We start from the raw sequence: 24,152 nt of genomic DNA, 5'->3' as shown, positions 1-24,152 counted from the left end.
GTGGTTAGGAGAACCCCCGGAACAGCACACACGGGGACTTGAGTGGGGAATCATACGGTGATTAATACCATGTGGCAAGCACAGACAGGATGTACTTCACAGTACAAAGCTGAATTACACCAGTGGTTCCCAAACCTTTGTGGGTCACTGCTCCCAGTGTGGTGTAGTGGTTAAGAGCGGTAGACTCGTAATCTGGTGAACCAGGTTCGCTTCCCCGCTCCTCCACAGGCAGCTGCTGGGTGACCCTGGGCTAGTCATACTTCTTGCAGTCTCTCAGCCTCACTCACCTCACAGAGTGTTTGTTGTGGGGGAGGAAGGGAAAGGAGATGGTTAGCCGCTTTGAGACTCCTTCTGGTAGTGATAAAGCGGGATATCAGATCCAAACTCTTCTCTTCTTCCCTTGGTTCCATAAACTCACCCCCAGTGCCCCCTAATCTACCCTATAAAAAGCATGGTCCAGAACAGCAGTTTGCACAACCGACTAAGGAAGATAATAGTGACGTGCAGCGTAAATTAATGATGCACAGTTTTAAAGAATAATAGCTTTACTGAGTTAAAATAAACTTCTTCATAAACAACATGATTCAAACCAGTTTCCACACAGTGCCAAAGTCTATCACGTTTTAGAACCAGTTCAAGCTTGAGAGCCCAAGTCAGGTATTCTTACCATTCAGACGTTCCATCTAGGCAGTCTTGCCAAGATTAATAAACTCTGCAGGTTGCTGAGCTGACATGGCTTCTGCTCCTTGCTGCACCGGTACGTGGCCTCACCACTGGACCTTCAGTCCCTTCGAGGTCCTCACCAACAACACCCTGATTCTCCAGCTTTAGCAATTCGCCATCCATAAAACACTGGGCCCATAACCTGACTAACTTTAGTAGGCCCAAATGATTGTGCAGTCCCAGCACTTCCCCGTCTGCTTTGCTGCTTCTGCTCTCATGTGTCTCTGTCACATGACAAATACAGCGGTACCTCGGGTTAAGTACTTAATTCGTTCCAGAGGTCCGTACTTAACCTGAAACTGTTCTTAACCTGAAGCACCACTTTAGCTAATGGGGACTCCTGCTGCCACAGCACCACCGGAGCACAATTTCTGTTCTCATCCTGAAGCAAAGTTCTTAACCTGAAGCACTATTTCTGGGTTAGTGGAGTCTGTAACCTGAAGCGTATGTAACTCGAGGTACCACTGTAGCACCATAAAATTCAAAACAGTAACAATGAATTGCATATTTATTCAAAACACACACAAAATGATTTCGTTTCATTCAACCAAAATGCTTGATCCAGTGAGGCCAGCTTTTCAAAGACTGATAGTTATTTACAGTGCTTTTTTTCAGCCTGGAATGGGCCTCTTAGGTGGGTGCCATTGTGAGCCGGCCCTCCCCCTGCCCGCTTCTTGTCTTTATATACTTCAGAGAAGCCCAACATGAACATTTCAAGTCAAAATGGAAGCTGGCCACTGTGTGCAAGTCTACACCTTTTTTCTTTTCAGATCTATGACTCTACTTGGCTCCTAGCCGCTCCTAGCCACGATTGGTCAAGCTACAGGGCGGGGCCAATTCATATTTCCTTTTCTTCAATCCCTCTCCAGTGTAGTGGTGGCAGGATTTAAGCTTTCCAGCCAGGCCTCTACCGTTGCACGCATGCACATTTGCACGAGGACCCTTCCGAGCTGCCCTAGACATCCGCCTGAATCGAAGAAAACGAGGAAGGCAAGGGCTCGTTTATTTGAACTGCACCAGAACCAGGAGTGACCCCCAAACCAGATAGGGTGACAGCTTGCTGTAGCTTTTAGCAACTCACCACTCAACAGGTAATTATCTCAGGTAGCTGGGATGGGAGAAATCTCCATCAGAAATCGTGGAGAGTCGCTGCGACAACAGACTATACTCAGCTGAGCTGGAATGAAGGCTGTTAAATGTGCTTATCTCAGCAGAGCACTGCAGCAAAACCTGTGGTTCCCATGCAACTTAGTTTAGTTATTGACCAACGGCTGAATCAGGGTTTTATAATTTTATTTTATTATTTAAATTTGTATCTTGCCCATCTGCCCAAAGGAGCCCAAGGTGGCAAACATAGCAAATGTTAAAACAATTCAGTTTAAAATAAAACACATTTAAAACATTTAGAAACCATTTTAAACCATTGAGAACATATAACAACATTGAAAAGCAATCACATTTCCCTCGCAGCTCCTAATTTCAAGGTCTCTTGGCCCTCAAAGGCCTGGGTAAACAGGGATGCCTTTAAATTTATCCTGAAAGTCGGGGAGGGAGGGAGAGAGAGAGAGACTCAGTTGATCAGGGAAGGCATTCCACAAAGAGACCACCACAAAGAAGGCCCTGTCATTGGGTCAATGCCAACCAGGAAGCATCAAGAACAGGGCCTCCCCTGGTGATATAGTCACTCCTGCAGGTCCTTTGGTCTCGAGCCATTGAGGGCTTTGTAATAATACTTAGCATTGGTATGACACTTCCAAGTATGCCCAATGCTTCACACACCTACCCTGTAAGGTAAGATGTTGAAACCTCCCATTTTGCAGAGCAAAAGAGAAGCTTGCGAGTCCATGGCAGAAGTGAGATGGAAGGGTGCCTTGCTGGCTTGAAGGCTCGCTCCATCTTCCTCGCCAACCTGACCTTCCTTCTGGGGACTCTCTGGCTCAGAACTCTCTATCAAAAAACTCGTCGAACAGAGCAATCCTCTCCGTCTTAGTCCTCACTAAGGCTGGTCTCCGGCGAGGTTTCCCCAAGTCGCCTTCCCAGTTCTCGGAGTCTGTGCTTGATGCATCCCAGAAAGATTCCCTTCTTGCCTGCTGCTTTAGCAACCATGCCTCCACTTTACCCCTCTGTCCTTGGTGGGGTTCAGAAGGTCCAAGCTCTTTTGGAAATTCTCCGCTCCACCGTTCACCTAATAAAAAGAAACAGGAAGCTCTACTGCATTGGGTATCTGGTTGCCACAGGAAGCTTCATAACAACACTGTAATGGGTTTGGCTACCTTGGAGTGGCCCATCAATTGCAGTAGTTTTGCCTAGAGGAAGAGTGGGGAATCCCAAGACTGGGGGCTCAATGCGGCCCTCCAGGGCTCTCTACCAGGCCCTTGGAACTGCCCCCAGGCCCCACTGGTGCTGTTTTGTACCTGAAATGTGTTTGCTTGCTTGGAATGTTTCCTGGAACTCTGGGAATGCCTCTTCCTTGCCTCAGTGGAAGCCAGAGCAGGGGTGTTTGGATGTGTGGGCAGAAACTAGCCTTCAGTACAAATTTGCATCCATTGATCTGCCCCCTTTTGCCTCTGGCCCCACCCACCCCTGGTGCATGACCCTGAGAAGGATGCCCAGAAACAAATGTGGTCCTTGGGTGTCAGGAATGAGCCAGCGCCAAGCGAAAGTTTGCAGCTAACTGCAGAAAATAGCCAGGATCAGAGAGGTTGCTTTGATGTTAGTCAGTCAGAGGAAAGCTGCATACTCTGGCTCCTTCTGACCTTGACATACAAGCTGATAAGACAGTAACGGAGAACAGGCTAGAACACAGTCAAAGCTCGCCAGAAGCACAAACAGGCAGGAAAGAGTTATGAGACAGCCTCTCAGAGAATGGGGAAGAGGCGGGAGCTGAGGTCTGAGGTCTCGGTGAATGGGAGGGTTGCAAGATCGGAAGTAAAACACAAGACATAAGAAGCAAAAGTTCAGTTGCTTCTGGCCATCTGGGAGGCAGTCTTCAGAAGGGTCATCTTGACTGATGATGGCGGCAGCCGTGTTAAGTCGTCCGGAGCTATCTGTTTGATTTGACAATAAATCATCCTTTTTAATTAACTACGCTTACTGTGTTATCAAGCCGGGGACTGGACTTCTGACATCGGAGTGAAAAATATTTTCCCACCTTCTGCCTTGTCGCCCGATGACAATCAGGAAAGTCACAAAATGGCACTTGGTGACTTGTGGCCATTTGACCTGAATGCTGATATATCTTGCAGCACTGGGACTTGCTGTCTGATCAGCATATGCGGCAGAAACATGAGAAAGTGTCTCACTTCCGGAAGTATTTGTGGATGTAAATGCAATTACCGGACGAAACGTCCTTACATGTCCAGAGCTGGCACTGCTCAGTCTTTTCGTGGGAGGTGATGCTAACTTAACAGTTCAAATCTCTTAAGGAGTTCTCTTTGACTAGCGGCCAGGCTCATAGTAACAAGCTATTGGAAGGATCTGGAGCGTGCTTCTTTGACAAATTGTTACACTAAACTACAGTGGACGCTTGGGTTGCGGGAAGTGGTGTCTTAATTATATGGCAGTTGCAGCAGTGTGAACCACAGCAGGTTGCTTAAACCGGAAAACCTGCTCAGCTCCCCAGTATCACTTACCGTGGTCTCCGTCAAATGTCTGCTCACGCTCAAGCGCAAGAAGCTCCTCATCTTCGGAGCTATTATTTCCCGGCACACACCCAAGAGTTTCGCTGATGCTGAGGTCCCTCGCTTTTGGCTTGTTAAGTCTTGCCTCCTGCTGCAAGCATCTCTTCAGTTCTGCCTGGGTTAATAAATAGCTAGTTATATGCACAGAAGGGCCTTAAACAGGTCTAGCAGTCTTTCGCTCTCCCCAGAGGAACCTGGGAGCTGTAGTGCAGCTGCCGGAGGGTTGCGATTGGAATCCTCCCCAAACTACAGTTCCCATGATCCTTTGAGGGATGCTGCGCCAATTCAGGAGGAATAAATTTGACCTTCGTTTTTGCATCAAAGACACGCTCCAAAGAATGCAGCAGGTCGCTCGCTCTAACTAAAGGGTGGCGCAGTGTTTGAACTGCAAGCATTATTGCAGTTTTGAAAAGAAAATAGACTTCCTGCTTCAGAAAGAATAAGAATAATTATTATCATTTTGATTTTATTCCCTTCACCCTAAGGTCTCGGGGCAAGTTGCAACAAACACAGGTCACAATTAAAAACAGATTGCAATGCTGTTTTAACCCACGTGTGCATTTAATTGGTAGATTATTTGACTTTGGGTGGAATTCAAAGCAGTGCTGCACTGGCACAAAGATTTCTGCTTACCTGCTGAAACGATCACACCTCTCCTTCCCCCTGTGTGCTATTCTGGGTGTTAGCTCAACTTCCTGGAGCCAATTTTTTTTTGGGGGGGGTGCAGTGTGGGAAGGAGAGAGGAGACAGCTCCATTACACTCGCACACGTTGTTGCATTGGCTGCCACTAGCACAACTATGTAGCTGGATCTGGCCCTACGGATGAAATCCTATGGAGGTTACCTGGGAGTAAATCCCACCAAATCCACTTCTGATTTGGACCTGTATACAGTCGCACTATAAAAAAAAAACCTTAAATCGGTCAAATAAAACGAATCAATTAAAATCTGTTTAATTGGATTGACTTCTCTACAATTAATGGAATTGATAAACAACTGAATGCCGCAAGCCTATGGTTATGGCAGTGAATCCATTCAGAATGATACCATCTCTTATCATAGTCCCTCCTGCAGTGGTGTTCTCTAACGCACAAAACGGAAGTTCCATCATTTTGCTTAATTATCCCCGTTTCCCTCTTGAATCCACCAAGGGCATCCCATGGCCATTACCTCTTTCTTTTGTTCCAGCATCTTCATCTTCAGTAGATACTGCCGTCTTCCAGCGGGGTGCAGAAAAGTTTTCCCTCCTTTATCTTGCTCCTTCCAAGGGAAAAGGAGGGGGGGAGGAGACCCATATTTTGCAAAACAAACTCATGATTCCATCACAATCCTATCCATCACTCGTTGGGCAAGGTGAACAAGGGTATTTGTAGCTGACGCAAAAAACACGCCCGACTGGTGTTCTATTCTTATGCTCTCTAAAATCAAAGATTCTTAGGCAGTGATATAAGGATGATGGATCACTCTGTTTCTGGTCTGTTGCAGGTTTGCATGCGTACATTCATAAATCTGATCCATCCGGTTTCTGCATTAATCTGTGGGTTTTTATCTTTCTTTTTGTAAAAACAAACAAACCCACAAGTAAATTCTTATTTAAATTCATACTTACATGTGTATTTACTTAAATACATGGATATAATCTCCAAATACATTCATTCCTAAATGTATTTTATCCTAAAATGCACACTTTTTAAATGTATTTGGGGGTGAGAAATATATTGCAAAATTCAGAGAAATGTAAAAACCGAAGGCTCGTTATGTTCCAGTCTGTGGCTTAGGGCCAGGAGGTGCAAACGAGACCAATTTGCTTTAAAATGCAAAAAAATCTCCATTCATCCCTAGTGTGAGTATAAGCATAGTTCTTCCTGGGAATGGACAAGCTATGGGCATAGGAATTGGTTTGCTGAAGCAAAACCTGGTTCAAGTAGTGAGTATTTGCAACCATGGGACATAGGAAGCAGATTCCCATGCTAAAGTTCTACATATTATGTGTCTGGAGGAAGTATGTGTTGAGGATTATTAAACTGAAAAAGATCGAAGCATTAGCCTAAATTAGGATAGTTTAATCCCCTCCTCAAGAAGGGGGCATGGAAATTAAACAGCCCTATTGGATGGGCAGACCATTCTCTGTCTCAGGGTTTCCCAAACTTGGGTCTCCAGATGTTTTGGGACTACAATCCCCATCATCCCTGACCACTGGTCCTGCTAGCTAGGGATGATGGGAGCTGTAGTCCAAAAACAGCTGAAGACCCAAGTTTGGAAAACCCTGATCTATCTGGAAAAGGGACATCTAGCCTTCCAGGTGTTGCTAGACTCCCAGCGCCCCTGGCCAGCATGGCCAATGGTCAGGGATGATGGGAGTTCTTGCCCAAGCAGAGCAGTGCATGTGTTTGATACGATACTTCCATGGCCAGAATGTTAACCGCACCTCCTTAAAAACTGCTAACTGCAGCATGCGGTTGGACACTAAGATTACCCTGTACTTACGGCATAAATGTTTCCCTCCATCCTTCCTTCCTTCATGAACGTCTACCAACCTTTGCTCTGTATGTTGCTCCTCCACACAGCAGGCTTAAGAACTTGTCTGCAGGGATGTCCTTTGCGAGAATGAAAGGCTCCAACTTCTGCAAAGCCAAGAAGAGAGAGGTGGACTGTTCAAAACTGTTTTGCTTTGAGATATTTGAGGGTTTTTGTTTTGTTTGCAACTAATCAGTATATAAATGAAATAGCGGCCGCTGAGACCACATGACACTGGTCTTGAAAGAAGAAGAAGAGTTTGGATTTGATATTCCGATTTATCACTACCCGAAGGAGTCTCAAAGCGGCTAACAATCTCCTTTCCCTTCCTCCCCCACAACAAACACTCTGTGAGGTGAGTGGGGCTGAGAGACTTCAGAGAAGTGTGACTGGCCCAAGGTCACCCAGCAGCTGCAGGTGGAGGAGCGGGGAAGCGAACTCGGTTCACCAGATTACGAGACTACCGCCCTTAATCACTACACCACACTGGCTCCCTTACTAGGAGCCATGCTAATCTTCTCTGTATCGTTCCAATTTTAGTATATGTACTGCTGAAGCATTGGCTCCCAGTACATTTCTGAGCACAATTCAAAGTTTAGGGCTGACCTTTAAAGCCCTAAATGGCCTCAGCCCACTATACCTGAAGGAGCATCTCCACCCCCATTGCCCTGCCCTGACACTGAGGTCCAGCGCCAAGGGCCTTCTGGTGGTTCCCTCCAGGTGGGGTTACAGGGAACAAGACAGAGGGCCTTCTCGGTGGTGGCGCCCGCCCTGTGGAACGCCCTCCCATCAGATGTGAACGAAATAAACAACTCCCTGACTTTTAGAAGACATCTGAAGGCAGCCCCGTTTAGGGAAGTTTTTAATGACTGATGTTTTAATGTATTTCATGTATTTTTAATTTTTTGTTGGAAGCCACCCAGAGTGGCTGGGGAAACCCAGCCAGATAGGTGGGGTATGTATGTATGTATGTATGTATGTATAATAAACAGGACAGCTAGAACTCCCTTCTTAATCAATGTTGTTTTGTGCGTTGGTTCTGTATGTTGAAGAGAAGCAGGACCCTGTCAGCTGTCATTGTCTCCCAAACTTTGCAAATTCTACTCTCAGATGCCTCTTCAGAAAAGCATCTGTGCCCTCCGCCCAGCCCTGAAATGGCTCTGAGGTGGCCGGGGGACGGGACCCGGAAAGGAGGGTGCTGAGAGGCAGCAAGACCTTTCTGGAGCCCTTCTGAGCTCCTGAGACCTCGGGCGCCTGCCAGAGCAGGCATCTTTCAGGAGAGGAGTGCTTTTCAATATTTGTATACAGTGTTGAAAAGAAACAGCTAATCAGTGGGATCGGAAGAGAGATAAGGGATGCTAGCGGAGGCTGCCTGGAAGGGGGGAGGTAAAAGCCCGTGGATCCTCAGGATTTTTACATTGGGTCACCCCAAAGTCATCCCAAGTTCACCATCAGATCACATAGCATGTCTACGGCTACAGCCGGGACCAAAAAAATCACGCACCCACTGTTGTGTGGGGCCGCAATGGCGCAGAAACGTGGTTACAAAGCACAGGTCCACATGGATTCTCAGGATTTTTGCATTTGTTGTTGTTGTTATTTAGTCGTGTCTGACTCTTCGTGACCCCATGGACCAGAGCACGCCAGGCACTCCTGTCTTCCACTGCCTCCCGCAGTTTAGTAGCTTCGAGAATACTGTCCCACCATCTCATCCTCTGTCATCCCCTTCTCCTTGTGCTCTCCATCTTTCCCAACATCAGGGTCTTTTCCAGGGAGTCTTCTCTTCTCATGAGGTGGCCAAGTCTTGGAGTCTCAGCTTCAGGATCAGTCCTTCCAGTGAGCACTCAGGGCTGATTTCCTTCAGAATGGATTGGTTTGATCTTCTTGCAGTCCATGGGACTCTCAAGAGTCTCCTCCAGCACCATAATTCAAAAGCATCAATTCTTTGGCAATCAGCCTTCTTTATGGTCCAGCTCTCGCTTCCATACATCATTACTGGGAAAACCATAGCTTTAACTATACGGACCTTTGTTGGCAAGGTGATGTCTCTGCTAAATTCACCATCAGATCACATGTCTGTGGCCACAGCATGAACCACAAAAATAATACATCCACTGTTTGGTTCGGAATATATTTTTTTCTTGTTTTCCTCCTCTAAAACCTAGGTGCATCTTATGGAGCGAAAAATACGGTACCTTGCAAGTCCGCGGAGGTTTAGGAGTTTTCCTTCCTAGTTGGACGAGCCCCATCTGTTCCTCTGCAGAAATTGCCTTCCGAGTATGGACACTAGGTGGCAGCACCTAACACTGCAAAGCTAACTCTTCTTCAAACCATTTTGCCCAGGAACCCAGGGAGGAAAATCTGCCAGCTGCTCAGTTCAGCTGGAACGCTCTTCACAAATCATAACTTTTCCGTACACATAAGAACATAGGAAGCTGCACTGCACTGACGGGCAGTGGCACTCCGGGGTTCCAGGCAAGGATCTCTCCCAGCCCTACCTGGAGATGGCAGGAATTGAACCCAGCACCTCCTGCATGCAAAGCAGGTTTTCTAACGCTCAGCTGCAACCCTTCTTTTTAGGCATACTCAAAAACATAAAAGGGCTAGACCAGAGGTTGGCAAGGCTTACCGGGCATGGGCCGGATCACTCCCGTGGAAATCCTCCGTGGGCCGGGCCGGTGCAGCGCGACACCGGAAATTGTGTCTGCGCATGCCCATGGCGCCAGAAATCGCTTCTGCGCATGCCCAGACACCGAAAACCGCACCTGTGCAGAAGTGATTTCCGGAGCTGTAAATGTGATCAAGTACAATACAGTGGTACCTCGGGTTACATACGCTTCAGGTTACAAACGCTTCAGGTTACAGACTCCGCTAACCCAGAAATATTACCTCAGGTTAAGAACTTTGCTTCTGGATGAGAACAGAAATCGGGCTCCAGCGGCGCGGCAGCAGCAGGAGGCCCCATTAGCTAAAGTGGTGCTTCAGGTTAAGAACAGTTTCAGGTTAAGAATGGCCCCCGGAACGAATTAAGTGTTACCATAAAGCACCAATGCTGCAGCAAGCAAAGGCTCCAGCAGCTCAGCCAGCTGCTTGTGGCTGGAAAGCCAGACAGGATGTTTGTGACTGTTGCCATGGGAACAAAGGGGCAGTCCATTCTGTACTGAGCACCGGATGTTAGCTCAGTGTGTGTGTGTCATATGACCCGTACTGGATGTACTTGGGAGGAGGAGTTTTCTCCTTGCTGTTGTTGAGTGCAGACATGATTCTCTGTACTGATGTAAGAGGCAGAAATAAATGATGTAAATAGTTTTCTGTCTGCTTCTTTCCCCTCCCTGGGGACACCAAAGGGGAGAGAGGAAGAACGGTGTGTTCCTCTCATACATCTGAGAAGAATCGCCGGACCTCGCCTGCTTATCAGCAGAGGTTGGGAGACGCAGGGAGGTCGACAGGAATATCTGCCGGTGCCTGCTTGTGGCACATTCCTCTGACCCAGGCAGAATTCCAACAGTGGCAGCCTTCGGATGGTTGCGATTCATCGGACATCTGCATGAGAGGCTGGTGGATTGTCCTCCTCTGCTCCAAGGAGGAAGAGAAGCATCTGAGAACAGCCAGAGGCTCAACAGACAGCTGATGGAAAGAAGAGGTGTTTTCCAAGCAACGGAGCTCAAGGTATGCTGCATTTCGGGCTAAAAGTGTGAACGCAGGAAGATTAATTCCCTGGTTCACGGAGCTGCGTTTCAAAGAAAACAAAAGCTCCGGAGGAAGAGGCCTGCAGCTTGAAGGCTGAAGCCTGCATTCCACAAATTTTTGTGGTAGATAAGGAGTCCCATTGAAATGCATTGTTGCTAGGTAACGGTCCTGGATAATTACTGGCAAAGGGGCTGGACTCTGAGTGTGAGCCTGGGAAAGCGAAACAAAACCAGAGAATGTTTTGGCTACAAGGTTTACGAGCTCTTGGAAGGGACTTTTCAATAGCAGCCTGAGTTTAGCTGCCAGGTGCAAAAAGCACAAACAACTTGCAGTTTTGCTGCGTGAGAAAGGAAAAAACAACTGTTGGATTTTACAGTTTGTTTGAGAGTGTGGGCTGGAAAGCTGAAGAGGCTTGGCTTCAAGATGGATGCCAAGAAAGGAGCTTTGCCTTGCCCACCTCCCTTAACCAATGACAATTATTCATCTTGGTCTGTAAAGATGAAGGCCCTGCTGCAGAATCAGAGGCTTTTTGATGTAATTGAAAACCCCATCCCTGCAGCACCAACCAGAGGTTGGGAGTCACGGAATGTAAGGGCCAGGACTGCTATAATTCTGTGTGTCTCAGATGATCAGTTGGTGCATGTTCAGCATTTAGAAAATGCGAAAGAGGTATGGGACACGCTGCGTACAACGCATCAAAGAGATGCTGGTTCTTCAGCGTTGCTGTATTTTGAGAAATTGACCAATCTGAGGCTTGCGCCTGATGGAGATGTTCAAGCGCACCTGACAGAAATGAAGTTTCTGCGTCAACAGATGGTGGAACGCAATTTCCGTCTTCAGGAGGAAGTGTTTTGCTTCATGATGATAAACAGCCTTAGCCGCACCTACAAGGTTGTTGCCAGTCAGCTTGGTTCCCTACCGGCCGCGCAGCTGACCGCGGAGAGAGTTTGTGCTGTGGTTCTGAATGAACACGACAGACTTGCTGCACTGGATGAAAAAGACAGGGGGAGGGAAGAACAGAGTTCTAATTCCCCCACTGGTGATGCTACTGGAGAGCATGGAGTAGCATTGAGTGCTGTCCGATGCTACAATTGTGGACAGACTGGGCATCTACAGCGAAACTGTAAGAAGCCGCGCCAGTCAAGAGGAGCAAAGAGCAGCTCTACGAAGCCTCAGGCGTCAGGCAAAAGCCGTACCAAGTGCCAGGTGAAACCTGCAAAGGCTATGATGGCGAAAGGAACCACGCCAGATGTTGGGAACGCATTCATAATCGACACGGGCTGTACAAAACATTTGTGCCCGCACAGAGGACTGTTTTCGACGTTGAAGAAGCAAAGCTTCACTGTGAAACAGGCCAACGGTCAGGAGTTGGAAGCGACCGGAATTGGGACTGTGTATCTTGAGAGTCTGAACTTGACTATAAGTGATGTTTACCTGATTCCAGAACTGAGATTTAATCTGCTGAGCGTGTCGCAGATTGCAAAGAAAGGACTGAAACTGTCCTATGATGCTAAAAGCTGCAAGATCTACAAAGATGGAGAACTGTTTCTTACTGCCAAAGAGAAAGATGGACTGTATTTGTTGACTTTTGATCAAAGTGATTACATGAAATGTAATTCTTCTGTTTCTAACGAAATCTCTCTTGCAGGTGTGACCAGTGTGAGCACCAAGACCAAGAAGGTCGACAGAGCATTTCAGCGGGTGTATGCTGATGTGATTGGTCCTCTAGAACCATCTAGAGGCGGTGCACGATTTTACCTTGTGTGTGTGGATTGTTTCACTAATTATTCTTGGGTTTATATGATGGAGAAACCGCAAGAAACTTTAGAAAAGTTTCAGGAGTTTTGTGACAAGGTTAAAAATATGCATGATGCTAACATTGATTGTCTTTTCACAGATGAGAAGCAAGTTTTTCTGTTACAGAAGTTTCAGAAGTTCCTGGATGGAAAAGGGATAGACCACAAAGTGGCAGTTTCGCAAGAAGCGTGGAACAGGGGGGTCTGTGTAAAAGTGAACAAAGAATTGCAAAAGGGAATGAATGCACAATTGCTGAGTTCACATTTGCCACATGAATATTGGGCCGAATCGCTAGCGTCCTATCTTCATGTGTGGTTGAGAAAAGTCTCAACAGAGTTGGGATGTTCTCCTTTTGAGAAGCTGTTCAATAGAAAACCTTCTGTTGCCTATTTTAAGGTTTTCGGGTCTCATGTGAGAACAGAAGCTCCAGGTGGAGTAAAGAATGCCAGAGGCATTTTTGTGGGATATGAAAAGGGTCTCTACAGAGTAATTTTGTCTGAATCTGGTCAGGTGATTCTCACAAAGTTTCTAGAGAGTGCTCCAGAGCAAGAGCGAGTAGTACAAACATTTCCCACAGGTGGCGATTATGATGATGATGATGATGAGTTTGATCTTATTGAGTTCAGTAGTACTGATGATGACAGTGAGAGCTCAGAGAGTTCAGTTGTAACAGTCATTGAGAGGAAATCTCACACAATGGATAGACCTTCACAGGTGAAGGAAGAACCACTGATAGCTACTGGTTCTCAACAGAATCCAAAGGTTGAACCAGTGAGCACAGAGGATCAGAACCTCATACGCAGGTCTGAGAGAGCAACGAAGGGTGTACCACCCAAGAGGTATTCAAAGGAGTTTGCTAACCTTGCATATGTTGCTATTGTAAACGACCAAGGACAGATTGAAGCTGTGTCTGAGTCAGAGACAAAGGCACAACAGAGAGTTGTTAACCGAGGTAATGCGAAGTCACACAACCAGAGAGGTACATTGGTTAAACCAGTGGCGGGTAGTTCCAAGGGTGGAACTGAAACAACAGGGGAATGTTATAAATATAACAACTGTTTGTTTTCTTCTCTGGATGACGCTTTGCTCGCAGCACACATTGATACTTTAGGGGGAGTATGTTACCATAAAGCACCAATGCTGCAGCAAGCAAAGGCTCCAGCAGCTCAGCCAGCTGCTTGTGGCTGGAAAGCCAGACAGGATGTTTGTGACTGTTGCCATGGGAACAAAGGGGCAGTCCATTCTGTACTGAGCACCGGATGTTAGCTCAGTGTGTGTGTGTCATATGACCCGTACTGGATGTACTTGGGAGGAGGAGTTTTCTCCTTGCTGTTGTTGAGTGCAGACATGATTCTCTGTACTGATGTAAGAGGCAGAAATAAATGATGTAAATAGTTTTCTGTCTGCTTCTTTCCCCTCCCTGGGGACACCAAAGGGGAGAGAGGAAGAACGGTGTGTTCCTCTCATACATCTGAGAAGAATCGCCGGACCTCGCCTGCTTATCAGCAGAGGTTGGGAGACGCAGGGAGGTCGACAGGAATATCTGCCGGTGCCTGCTTGTGGCACATTCCTCTGACCCAGGCAGAATTCCAATATTAAGTACTTAACCCAAGGTACCACTGTACAGAGTGAACCCTCTGCAGGGAGGAGCTCTGGACAATCCCACACTCATTTCCTTTGTAACCTTCCCAGCTGAAAAAAAAAAAAACCTACTTTGGTTTTGCTTTGGCCAATTGGTTTGTAACACTAGGGTCTCAAACATTTATCCATGTGCTTTTACTGTTATTTGTGGCAGCCACCCAGAGTGGCTGGCCAACCCAGTCAGATGGGTGGCATTTAAAATGGATGGTGCTGGTGATGATATAACTTTCTAGCTGCTTGATCAGTGTGTGTGAATAAGAAGGGCTTCCGATTCTGCTCCAGACTGCATCAGAGATCCTCACACACAGGTGCGGGGAATTTGCATGGGATTCAGGGCCGGAAGTCCTCCTGGGAACGCCTTTTGGGGTCTTCTTTCAGCCTTCTCACTGCCGAGACTTTCAAAGCCCGAGGAAGTAGGCCGAGCAAAGGGAATCAGCAAGCCAGCTAAAAGCATCTGGTGGGATCTCACATGAAAAGGGACGAGCGCCACACTGCCTGGAAGAAAAGGCAAAGGAGCGAAAGAGAGGCAGCCCTTCAAAGGGATCTTGTCAAGTCAAAGAACGGTAACGGGAATCTCTCCGGGGAGAAGATTCCCTCGGGCTACAGCATGATTCGATTTGGCTTTGAGACGCGGGCCTGTGAATTTCAATCTCAACTGCGCAGCGGCCGTTTTAAGGGACCGATGGTGCAATTATTGCCTTTGGGGGACCTGTCATCACGAAAGCTTCCCGTTAGCTGCTGTGCTAACCATGTTACCAAATTAACTTCAGTGCGAGTGCTAAACCGGATAGCATACTGGGGAACTTGAAAGCATGAGAGTCACATTTCCTTCTAGGCTTTGAAAGAGGATTCGGCAAATTCATCTAGGAGAAGCCCATCAGCGGCTTCTAATTAATAGACATATAAAACTATGGTTTTCCCAGTAGTGATGTATGGAAGTGAGAGCTGAACCATAAAGAAGGCTGATCGCCGAAGAATTGATGCTTTTGAATTATGGTGCTGGAGGAGACTCTTGAGAGTCCCATGGATGGCAAGAAGATCAAACCTATCCATTCTGAAGGAAATCAGCCCTGAGTACTCACTGGAAGGACAGATCGTGAAGCTGAGGCTCCAAGACTTTGGCCACCTCATGAGAAGAGAAGACTCCCTGGAAAAGACCCTGATGCTGGGAAAGATTGAGGGCACAAGGAGAAGGGGATGACAGAGGACGAGATGGTTGGACAGTGTTCTCGAAGCTACCAGCATGAGTTTGACCAAACTGCGGGAGGCAGTGGAAGACAGGAGTGCCTGGCGTGCTCTGGTCCACGGGGTCACAAAGAGTCGGACACGACTAAACAACTAAACAACAACAACAACAATATTGCACAAGTTATGTGAATTCGCCACAGTGGGAAGCGAGATGAATTGAGTGGGGTTTGGCGGAAGGTGAACTGCAGCAGAACGGAAACGGTGGGGCGCTTGACAGATACAGGGTAGAAAGGAGAATGATGCCTTCTAACATCCCAAGCCGAGAGCCTTGGGCCACGTTCAGCCAGTTCCATCCCTCTTCACTAGTCATGGACTGGCTGGATGCTGGGGGGGGGGGGCACCTGCTGGGGAACCCCCAAGGGAAGAAGGCTCAGAGCCTGGGGAGTGGTGATGGGATGGCAATGAGTGGTCAGAGGGAGAAGACTGGAAAGAGGAGGAGTCAGCAGCTGAAGGGGTAACAGGATTTAGTGAGCAGGATGAGTCTGTGGCAGAGAGCAGTCCAGACGCAGAGGCAGGTGTCAGGGGCTGGACTGAGGAGGAATGGTGGGGACTGCCCCGATTTTTCTGAACCTTCCTGAGAACAGGAGGACATTATAGATTTAGAACAGTGGTTTGCAGAAGGGCATAGTTCAGAGGTTGCAGAGGGCAGAAGCTGGGAAATATTGGAAGAGGAACAGCAAGAAGAATAAGAAGCACCAGGGGAGAGACAGCTGACAGACACCATCATCATCATCATTTATTACTTATACCCCACCCATCTGGCTGGATTTCCCCAGCCACTCTGGGCAGCTTCCAAAAAAGATTAAAAATACATTAAAACATCAGTCATTAAAAACTTCCCTAAACAGGGCTGCCTTCAGGTGTCTTCTAAACATTAGATGGTTGTTAATTCCTTTGACATCTGATGGGAGGGGGTTCCACAGGGCGGGCGCCACCACCGAGAAGGCCCTCAACCTGGTTCCCTGTAATTTTGATTCTCACAGTGAGGGAACCAGCAGAAGGCCCTCGGAGCTGGACTTCAGTGTCCAGGCAGAACGATGGGGGTGGAGACGCTCCTTCAGGTATACTGGACCTTTGAGGCTGTTTAGGGCTTTCAAGGTCAGCACCAACAATTTGAATTGTGCTCGGAAATGTACTGGGAGCTGAACAATGGGAGTGGAGATGCTCCTTCACATATACTCAGTGTCCTTGGAAAACATTCCTGACCCCCTCGGCCAAGTCCAGCCATGTATTGAAGGTAGTAGAACAGAGAGCTCAGAGGCAGAAAGCTCAGATTAGTTGATGTAGGAGTGACGTAGAATAGGGAAGACGTAGGGGGCTTGGACTTTACTTACAGCAATGGCATTATTAGGGAAGGTTGCATTCCTTCACCGCTCTCTGTGAATCATTGAATAAATTGCTTGGTAAGAACTTTTATCGTTTCTCTGCTTCTTGGCTGCCACAGTGGGAGGGATATGATTCCCTGAAGCCTGACAGCAGGAGAAGAGAGGGGCCAGGAGACAGAGATGAGGCAGGCTGCTGAAGAAGTCAGGGGGTCTCCCTCTCCTGCTGCAACCAGCTCCTTTCTCCCCTGGGCTCCCAGGACCAGAAGAGGTATGAAGAGGGCAGGAGCAGAGATAGATGCCTCAACCAAGTCTTAGATTGCTTGGGAAGGACCCAGGAGAGGAGGAGACTTAGATGATGATGATGATGATTTACTACTTATACCCCACCCATCTCACTGGGTTTCCCCAGCCACTCTGGGCGGCTTCCGACAAAGGTTAAAAATACATTAAAACATCAGTCATTAAAACCTTTCCTAAACAGGGCTGCCTACAGATGTCTTCTAAAAGTCAGGTGGTTGTTTCCAGTGGACGTTCGGGCTGCGAATGTGATCCGTGCGGAATGCACATTCGCAACCCGCAGCGTTTGCAACCCACGTCTGCACACGTGCGGGTTGCAATTTGGTGCTTCTGTGCATGCACAAAGCGCAATTTAGGCTTCTGCACATGCGCGACCGCCGAAACCTGGAAGTAACCCGTTCCAGTACTTCTGGGGTTTGGCGGTCCGCAACCCAAAAAAACGCAACCTGAAGCATCTGTAACCCGAGGTATGACTGTATTTCCTTGACATTTGATGGGAGGGCATTCCACAGGGCGGGTGCCACTACTGAGAAGGCCCTCTGTCTGGTTCCCTGTAACTTGGCTTCTCGCAGTGAGGGAACTGCCAGAAGGCCTCGGCGCTAGACCTCAGTGTCCGGGCTGAATGATGGGGGTGGAGACTCTCCTTCAGGTATACTGTGGGAAGGCCCCACAACTGCCTCATAGGGGCAAGATCTACCGGGATGAGTTGCTGTGCTTCGTAGGCCTGGCCTCCCATGCTTTATTCTTTGAATAAAGAGTTAATGTCACAGGCGCTGTGTGAGTTATTGCTGACCTGTTCCTGGCACCCGCCCCTGACGTCACTGGCCTGCTCTGCCCCCTCTTACCTGGGGTCTTCGGGGAGGGTGCTGCTTGATGATGCTTTGTCCTCCCGCTTCCATCTTCAGGTCTAGCGGAACAGACCTTGGCACTTAGAAAGAGGGAGGAAAGAGGAGCATCTTTATCACAGGAGTTTCTGCGAAAGGCTTTTGAATAAATAAATAATAATATTTTTAACATGTTTTTTTCCTGAAGTGAGGGCTGAGGAACCCAACTTACTCAATATCCTCCAACATTTCACTGCAGAAGCTAAAGGCATCCTGTGTTTGCATCAACATATAATTTTTACAACAATTTTTAAAATAATAAATAATAATAATAATAATAATAATAACAATAATAATAATTTATTATTTATACCCCGCCCATCTGGCTGGGTTTCCCCAGCCACCCTGGGTGGCTTCCAACAAAGTATTAAAATACAGTGGTCTGTTAAACATAAAAAGCTTCCCTAAACAGGGCTGCCTTCAGATGCCTTCTAAAAGTCAGATAGTTGTTCTCTTTGACATCTGGTGGGAGGGTGTTCCACAGGGCGGGTGCCACTACCGAGAAGGCCCTCTGCCTGGTTCCCTGTAACTTGGCTTCTCGCAGTGAGGGAACCTCCAGAAGGCCCTCGGCGTGGACCTCAGTGTCCGGGCAAAACGATAGAGGTGGAGACGCTCCTTCAGATATACTGGACCGAAGCCGTTTAAGGGCTTTAAAGGTCAGCACCAACACTTTGAATTGTGCTTGGAAACGTACTGAGAGCCAATGTTGATCTTTCAAGACCGGTGTTATGTGGTCTCGGCGGCTGCTCCCAGTCACCAGTCTAGCTGCCGCATTCTGGATTAGTTGTAGTTTCCGGGTCACCTTCAAAGATAGCCCCACATAGAGCGCATTGCAGTAGTCCAAGCGAGAGATAACCAGAGCATGTACCACTCTGGCGAGACAGTCCGCGGGCAGGGAGGGTCTCAGTCTGCGTACCAGAGGGAGCTGGTAAAACAGCTGCCCTGGACACAGAATTGACCTGCGCCTCCATGGACAGCTGTGAGTCCAGAATGACTCGCAGGCTGTGCACCTGGTCCTTCAGGGGGACATTTACCGCATTCAGGACCAGGGAGTCCCCCACACCTGCCCGCCTCCTGTCCCCCCAAAACAGAACTTCTGTCTTGTCAGGATTCAACCTCAACCTGTTAGCCGCCATCCATCCTCCAACCGCCTCCAGACACTCACACAGGACCTTCACCACCTTCACTGGTTCTGATTTGAAAGAGAGGTAGAGCTGGGTATCATCTGCATATTGATGAATACCCAGCCCAAACTCCCTGATGATCTCTCCCAGCGGCTGCATGTAGACGTTGAAAAGCATGGGGAAGAGGACATGGGAGGCCGTGCCTCCTGCATTGCAGGGGGTTGGACTAGATGACCCCTGGGTCCCTTCCATCTCTACAGTTCTACGATCCACCACCACCATCGTACTGACCCTCTTGGCAGTTTGTCTTTGCTTATTAAATTGGCTTGTTTTTTTTGCTTCATTTTATGCCACCTGCAGGATCTTCGCACGACTTAATAAGGACGGCGTCTAATTTGCAAATTATTCATAATGCCCAGAAATTAGAACTTGGAGAGGGAGAGTGCTTTCTGGGGAAACTGGCAACCCCAAACAGTCAATTAGCTCTAGAAGATGCAGATCCCCTTCTGTACAGAACAGAGCTCTCTTTCTCTCACACAGATCCATTTCACTTTCCTTTTTCTTTTTAACTGAGGGGATGGAGGAAAAGCACAGGAGAGGCCCCCCAGCAGCTTCACAGATTTGCTACTATGGCATAATGAGCATGTTAAAACGTTTGTGCAAAAAAGAGAGGAGGGAACAACATTTTCATAATACCCAACAGAATCTGCTTTCTTATACCTTTCTGCCAGGTGTTTTTATGTGAGCGCACTTGCTGTCATAAAGCGCTCTGGGTCGTTTGCCAAATGCCCAGGACTCATTTGTATTCACCGCCACGTCTTCTTCCGGGGGGGGGGGGGTGTAACATTCCCTTTCACGTGCGCAAGGCAGCCTCAACCATGAGATCATCCGGGGGGGGGGGTGTCGAGGAGAGAGACATCCATGATTCTCCACGCAAGATTATTATTATTTCTCAAAGAAAGGCTCGCGTCCTTGTTTTCGGTGACATGAATTCCTGGAAACAAACCTTTTCATGGAAATGCATAACATCAGGCCCGTCTTACACACAGAGGCTAGTGGCGCTGGGCGCCAGGGTGCCAAGTTCTGGAGGGTGCCAGGCGAGAGTCCGGGGAACACTGAACGGGGCACCAGGAGGCTAAAAGGGAAAAAAACCCAGCCGGTGCTCAGTGGGAGCGGCGCACACACCCTTGTTTGCTCAGAACAGGCCCGCTCGCTCGGTGTGCTGCCTGCCGTGGCCACTGTGGCACGAAGCAGCCAGCTGAGCTGGGAGAGGAGCCCCACCGGAGGAGCCACCCTCCAGCCGCTGCCCGCCTCCTCCAGCCCTGGGAAAGGGGGGCGCTGGAGGGATCTTTGCACCACGGCGTCGGATGTGCTTAAGACGGCCCTGCATAAGATCATACCAGAAGCCTGTTAAATCCACCATCCTCATTCCAAGGCCCATCTGGGAATAATAATAATAATAATAATAATAATAATAATAATAATAATAATAATAAATTTATTATTTATACCCCACCCATCTGTCTGGGCTTCCCCAGCCACTCTGGGCGGCTTCCAACCAAATATTAAAATACGGTAATACATCAAACATTAAAAGCTTCCCTAAACAGGGCTGCCTTCAGATGTCTTCTAAAAGTCTGGTAGTAGTTGTTCTCTTTGACATCTGGTGGGAGGGCGTTCCACAGATTGCTCTGCCCCAAAACTTTTGCAGGCACAAACACTATTGAAAGGGGGGGGTTGTGTATAACCGCCCTGATACCACCATGAGTGCAACTCATGAGCCCCCCCCCCCAGGTCTGAGATCTTCGGGGAAGGCCCCTCTCTTGGTCTCATCACCCTCACAGGGATATTTGGTGGGGATGCAGGAGAGGGCCTTCTTGGTGGCTGCCCCCAGAATTTGGACCGGCTCGCTCCTTGCTGTCCTCCTGCTGGCAGGTGGAGACTGTTCCATTCCAACAGGTTTTCGGGGGCTGATTATTAGTAAAAAGAGTTCAAAAAACCCAACAACCCAGTAATAAACTAAAAAATTCATCTGGCTAGGCTAGTCTAAACAACAACAACAACAATGTTACTAGCAGGCACCAAGAAGAGTAGAGAACAGGTACCTGTATTATGTCAATAGTTAAGCATTGGAAGATTCAGGACAGAGAAAATAAAGTACCTCTTCATGTAGTGGAACTGTGGAACTCATTGCCACAGGAGGCAGTGATGACCACAAACTTGGATGGCTTTGAAAGAGGATTAGGCAAATAATCCATGGAGAGGGCTATCGGTGGCAATGTTTCTGAATATCAGCTGCTGGAAACCGCAGAAGGGGAGAGGGTTCTTGTACTCGAATCCTGCTTTCAGGTTTCCCATTTAAGCATCTCACCGGTGGCTGTGAGAGCAGGATGCTGGACGAGATGGGCCATTGGCCTGATCCAGTCTCAGGTCTCTATTCTGATGTTCTCATGTTCACACCTGCGGTATTCAGACAACCCTGCCCCATATCTGTTGACTAGGTGATAAAATATCTCCCATGAAGGGGATGTACCTGCCTGGATCACCTATATTTTAACAGGTCTGGCTTTTAGGAAATCGTTCTAATTTCAATTTTAAACCATTTAATGATTACCCTTTGTATGTTCTTGGCTTTTTGTGCTTTATCCATGTTGTTTTAATTTTCATAACCCGCCTTGAGCCCAGGTCTGGTGAAAGGAATAAATAACAACCATCACCATCAGGACTCGTTTTCAGCCAGAACTCAGTTCTGGCACCTCCCAGGTGGCCACTATCGCCATGCTAAGAAAGAGGTGTTCATGGTGAGTTCTGGTGCCTCTTTTTCTGGAAAAAATATTCCAGACCCTCCAAGTGTCCCTATTTTCCAGGGACATCCCTGATTTAGAGAAGCCGCCCCGATTTCTGATTTGATCCCAGAATGCCCCCTTTTTCCTTACGTGGCCACTATTTTCATTGGAGAAATGTTGGAGGGGATGGAGTTATTCTACCCCCGAGCCATCTGAAGACAATCCTGAATAAGGAAGGTTTTTAAAAAAATGTTTAATGTTTTATTGTGTTTTATATATATGTTGGAAGCTGTGCAGACTGGCTGGGGCAACCCAGTCAGATGTGTGGGATATATAAACAGTAAAATTATCATTATGGAATGGGATGTCCCTATTCTCATCAGAGAAATATTGGAGGGTATGCTTTTGAATTCTGGTGCTGGAGGAGACTCTTGAGAGTCCCATGGACTGCAAAAAGGTAAAACCTATCCATTCTGAAGGAAATCAACCCTGAGTGCTCACTGGAAGGACAGATCGTGAAGCTGAGGCTCCAATACTTTGGCCACCTCATGAGAAGAGATGACTCCCTGGAAAAGACCCTGATGTTGGGAAAGATGGAGGGCACAAGGAGAAGGGGACGGCAGAGGACGAGATGGTTGGACAGTGTTCTCGAAGCTACAAACATGAGTCTGACCAAACTGCGGGAGGCAGTGGAAGACAGGAGTGCCTGGCGTGCTCTGGTCCATGGGGTCACGAAGAGTCGGACATGACTAAACGACTAAACAACAACAATAACAAGAAATGATATCACTCATCATCATCAGGAAGGCACAATAAAAATGACACTTCTGTCCTTTTTATTGAACCCTAAAAAGGAACGAAGAATTACCTGTTGGATATGCCCCTTGTCCCACTTCTCTCAGGGGTGGAAGGTGCCTGTCTGCTGCTGGATTCCTTTCCGTCCAGGAGGCAAATGTGTTTAGACTTGTCTCCCTCTGAGGGCTCTGGAATGTGTAAATGGCCACCCTGCCCGGGACCTGTGGCCAGTCCTCTTTCATGGGCATGGGGGCTACTTTAGTCACCTTCCGACGGGTCTTTGAGGAATTTGAGCCCATCTTTCCAGACAGCGGTGAGTCGCTCTGGAAAAGAAGTAACAGCCAAGGGCCCCAACTCCCAAAACTGCCCTACATTCCATTCCGCAGGTCCATAAGTGTGGAGTCATCAAAATGGGGGCAAGATCCAAAAGGACAAAACCCGCAGACTGAGAATTCCTCCGTGCAGTGGGGTAACATTTCCAGGTTTGAAGCTGAAGACGGGTTCAAAATGCAGAGTTCAATGTCCACCAGGAAGGGTGAAGCCCAAGAAGGGAAAAAATCGGCAGGTTTTCAGAGCCACTCGTTTGACCGACCACCTTTTGAGATGAAACTGGATTTCTAACACAACCTACCGATGGTCTCCCAGTGGAATTTTTCCCTCAGGACGCTCCCTGGCGCACAGGAGAGCCAAAAGTGCACCCATTCCCATGGCAACTCCCTCACAGACTCTTCCCATCTCCACACTTTGGTAAGTCCAGTTAAACATTGACCTGGTCTGGGAACTTCCTGTTATGAAAGAATGAGCCGTCTCACGGGGACTGAACATTAAGCCAGCCTGGAGCATTCCAGTGGTTTGAGAGGACGAGACCAAGAGTGAGTCCAATGGTCAAGAAGGTGGTTTCTGCACATGCTGTAGAGGGAAGTGAGGGGCAGGTGGGGCTTGTCCACCTGGGAAGGGAGACCATCCAGGAGAAGGAAGACTCTGATCCTAAACCTCTGCTACCTTGCGAGATATCTGTGCTAGGCCCAGGGGTTAACCTGAGCCACACGGTCCAGGTCCGGTCCCGAATCCAAGGATTCCACGAGGAGTCAGTCCAAGGCAGGAAACCAGGCAAGGTCAGGCACAGGGTAACAGGCAGGTTCCAGCAAGCAGCAATGTTGCTCCCACAACCTGAGTCGGGGTCTGGCAGCCTTTTATCTCTGACAGGGTAACGGCCGGTCCTGATGTCCCGGTTACTCACCTCCCTGTCTTGCCCAAAGGCGAGTACTCAGGTCTCTCCTTCTCTCAGACCTGAGTCTCTGCAGCTCGGGAGATGTCGGTGGGTTATTAGAACCAGAGGCCACCTCAGCCTCTCCTGACCCAACTGGTAGTGGAGCAGCTGTAAGTGATGGCCCAGCTGGAGGCAACGAGGGAATCCCCGCATCTGGAGCCAGGGCAGGCTCAGGCCCCTGACTCGGCCCAGCTGGTGTTTGTTGCAGGGGAACCTGTGCAGACTGGGGCTCTTCAGGATCAGGCCCCAGACTCGGTTCAGATGCCACCTGAGGCAAAGGATCCGGTGCAGACTGAGACTCCTCTGGCTCCGAGTCTGAGCCCGAGTCCCAGGCCATCACAATATCTTTGGGAGAAGAAAAATCTAAGGAGTAAA

At 48.2% G+C, this 24,152-nt stretch overlaps 1 protein-coding gene across 1 annotated transcript; it reads right to left on the bottom strand.

The window, feature by feature from the left end:
• Window positions 1-1,213: 1,213 nt before the first annotated feature.
• CCDC198 (coiled-coil domain containing 198) lies at window positions 1,214-23,550 on the bottom strand. Its single transcript, XM_080992397.1, has 6 exons — window positions 22,581-23,550; window positions 17,764-17,846; window positions 6,941-7,027; window positions 5,574-5,663; window positions 4,356-4,518; window positions 1,214-2,908 (listed from the first exon to the last, which is right to left on the bottom strand). Exons 1-6 carry the CDS (start codon window positions 22,804-22,806, stop codon window positions 2,661-2,663), a joined length of 897 nt encoding a protein of 298 aa, XP_080848523.1. The 5' UTR covers window positions 22,807-23,550; the 3' UTR covers window positions 1,214-2,660.
• Window positions 23,551-24,152: the final 602 nt, after the last annotated feature.

This window comes from Podarcis pityusensis (assembly GCF_964106645.2).
Source record: "Podarcis pityusensis genome assembly, chromosome: 1".
NCBI lineage: Eukaryota > Metazoa > Chordata > Lepidosauria > Squamata > Lacertidae > Podarcis > Podarcis pityusensis.
Note: the sequence above shows the minus strand (reverse complement) of the source record. Positions and strands in the feature narration are given on the sequence as shown.

Excerpts from the sequence above, each read along its gene's own strand:
- CCDC198 (XM_080992397.1), bottom strand. The coding sequence starts at position 22,806 with ATGGGCTCAAATTCCTCAAAGACCCGTCGGAAGGTGACTAAAGTAGCC. Across the intron at positions 5,664-6,940 it reads GAGCAACATACAGAGCAAAG|GAGCAAGATAAAGGAGGGAA; the intron begins GTTGGTAGACGT and ends TTCCCTTGGAAG. Across the intron at positions 4,519-5,573 it reads TGCTGGAACAAAAGAAAGAG|GCAGAACTGAAGAGATGCTT; the intron begins GTAATGGCCATG and ends TTATTAACCCAG.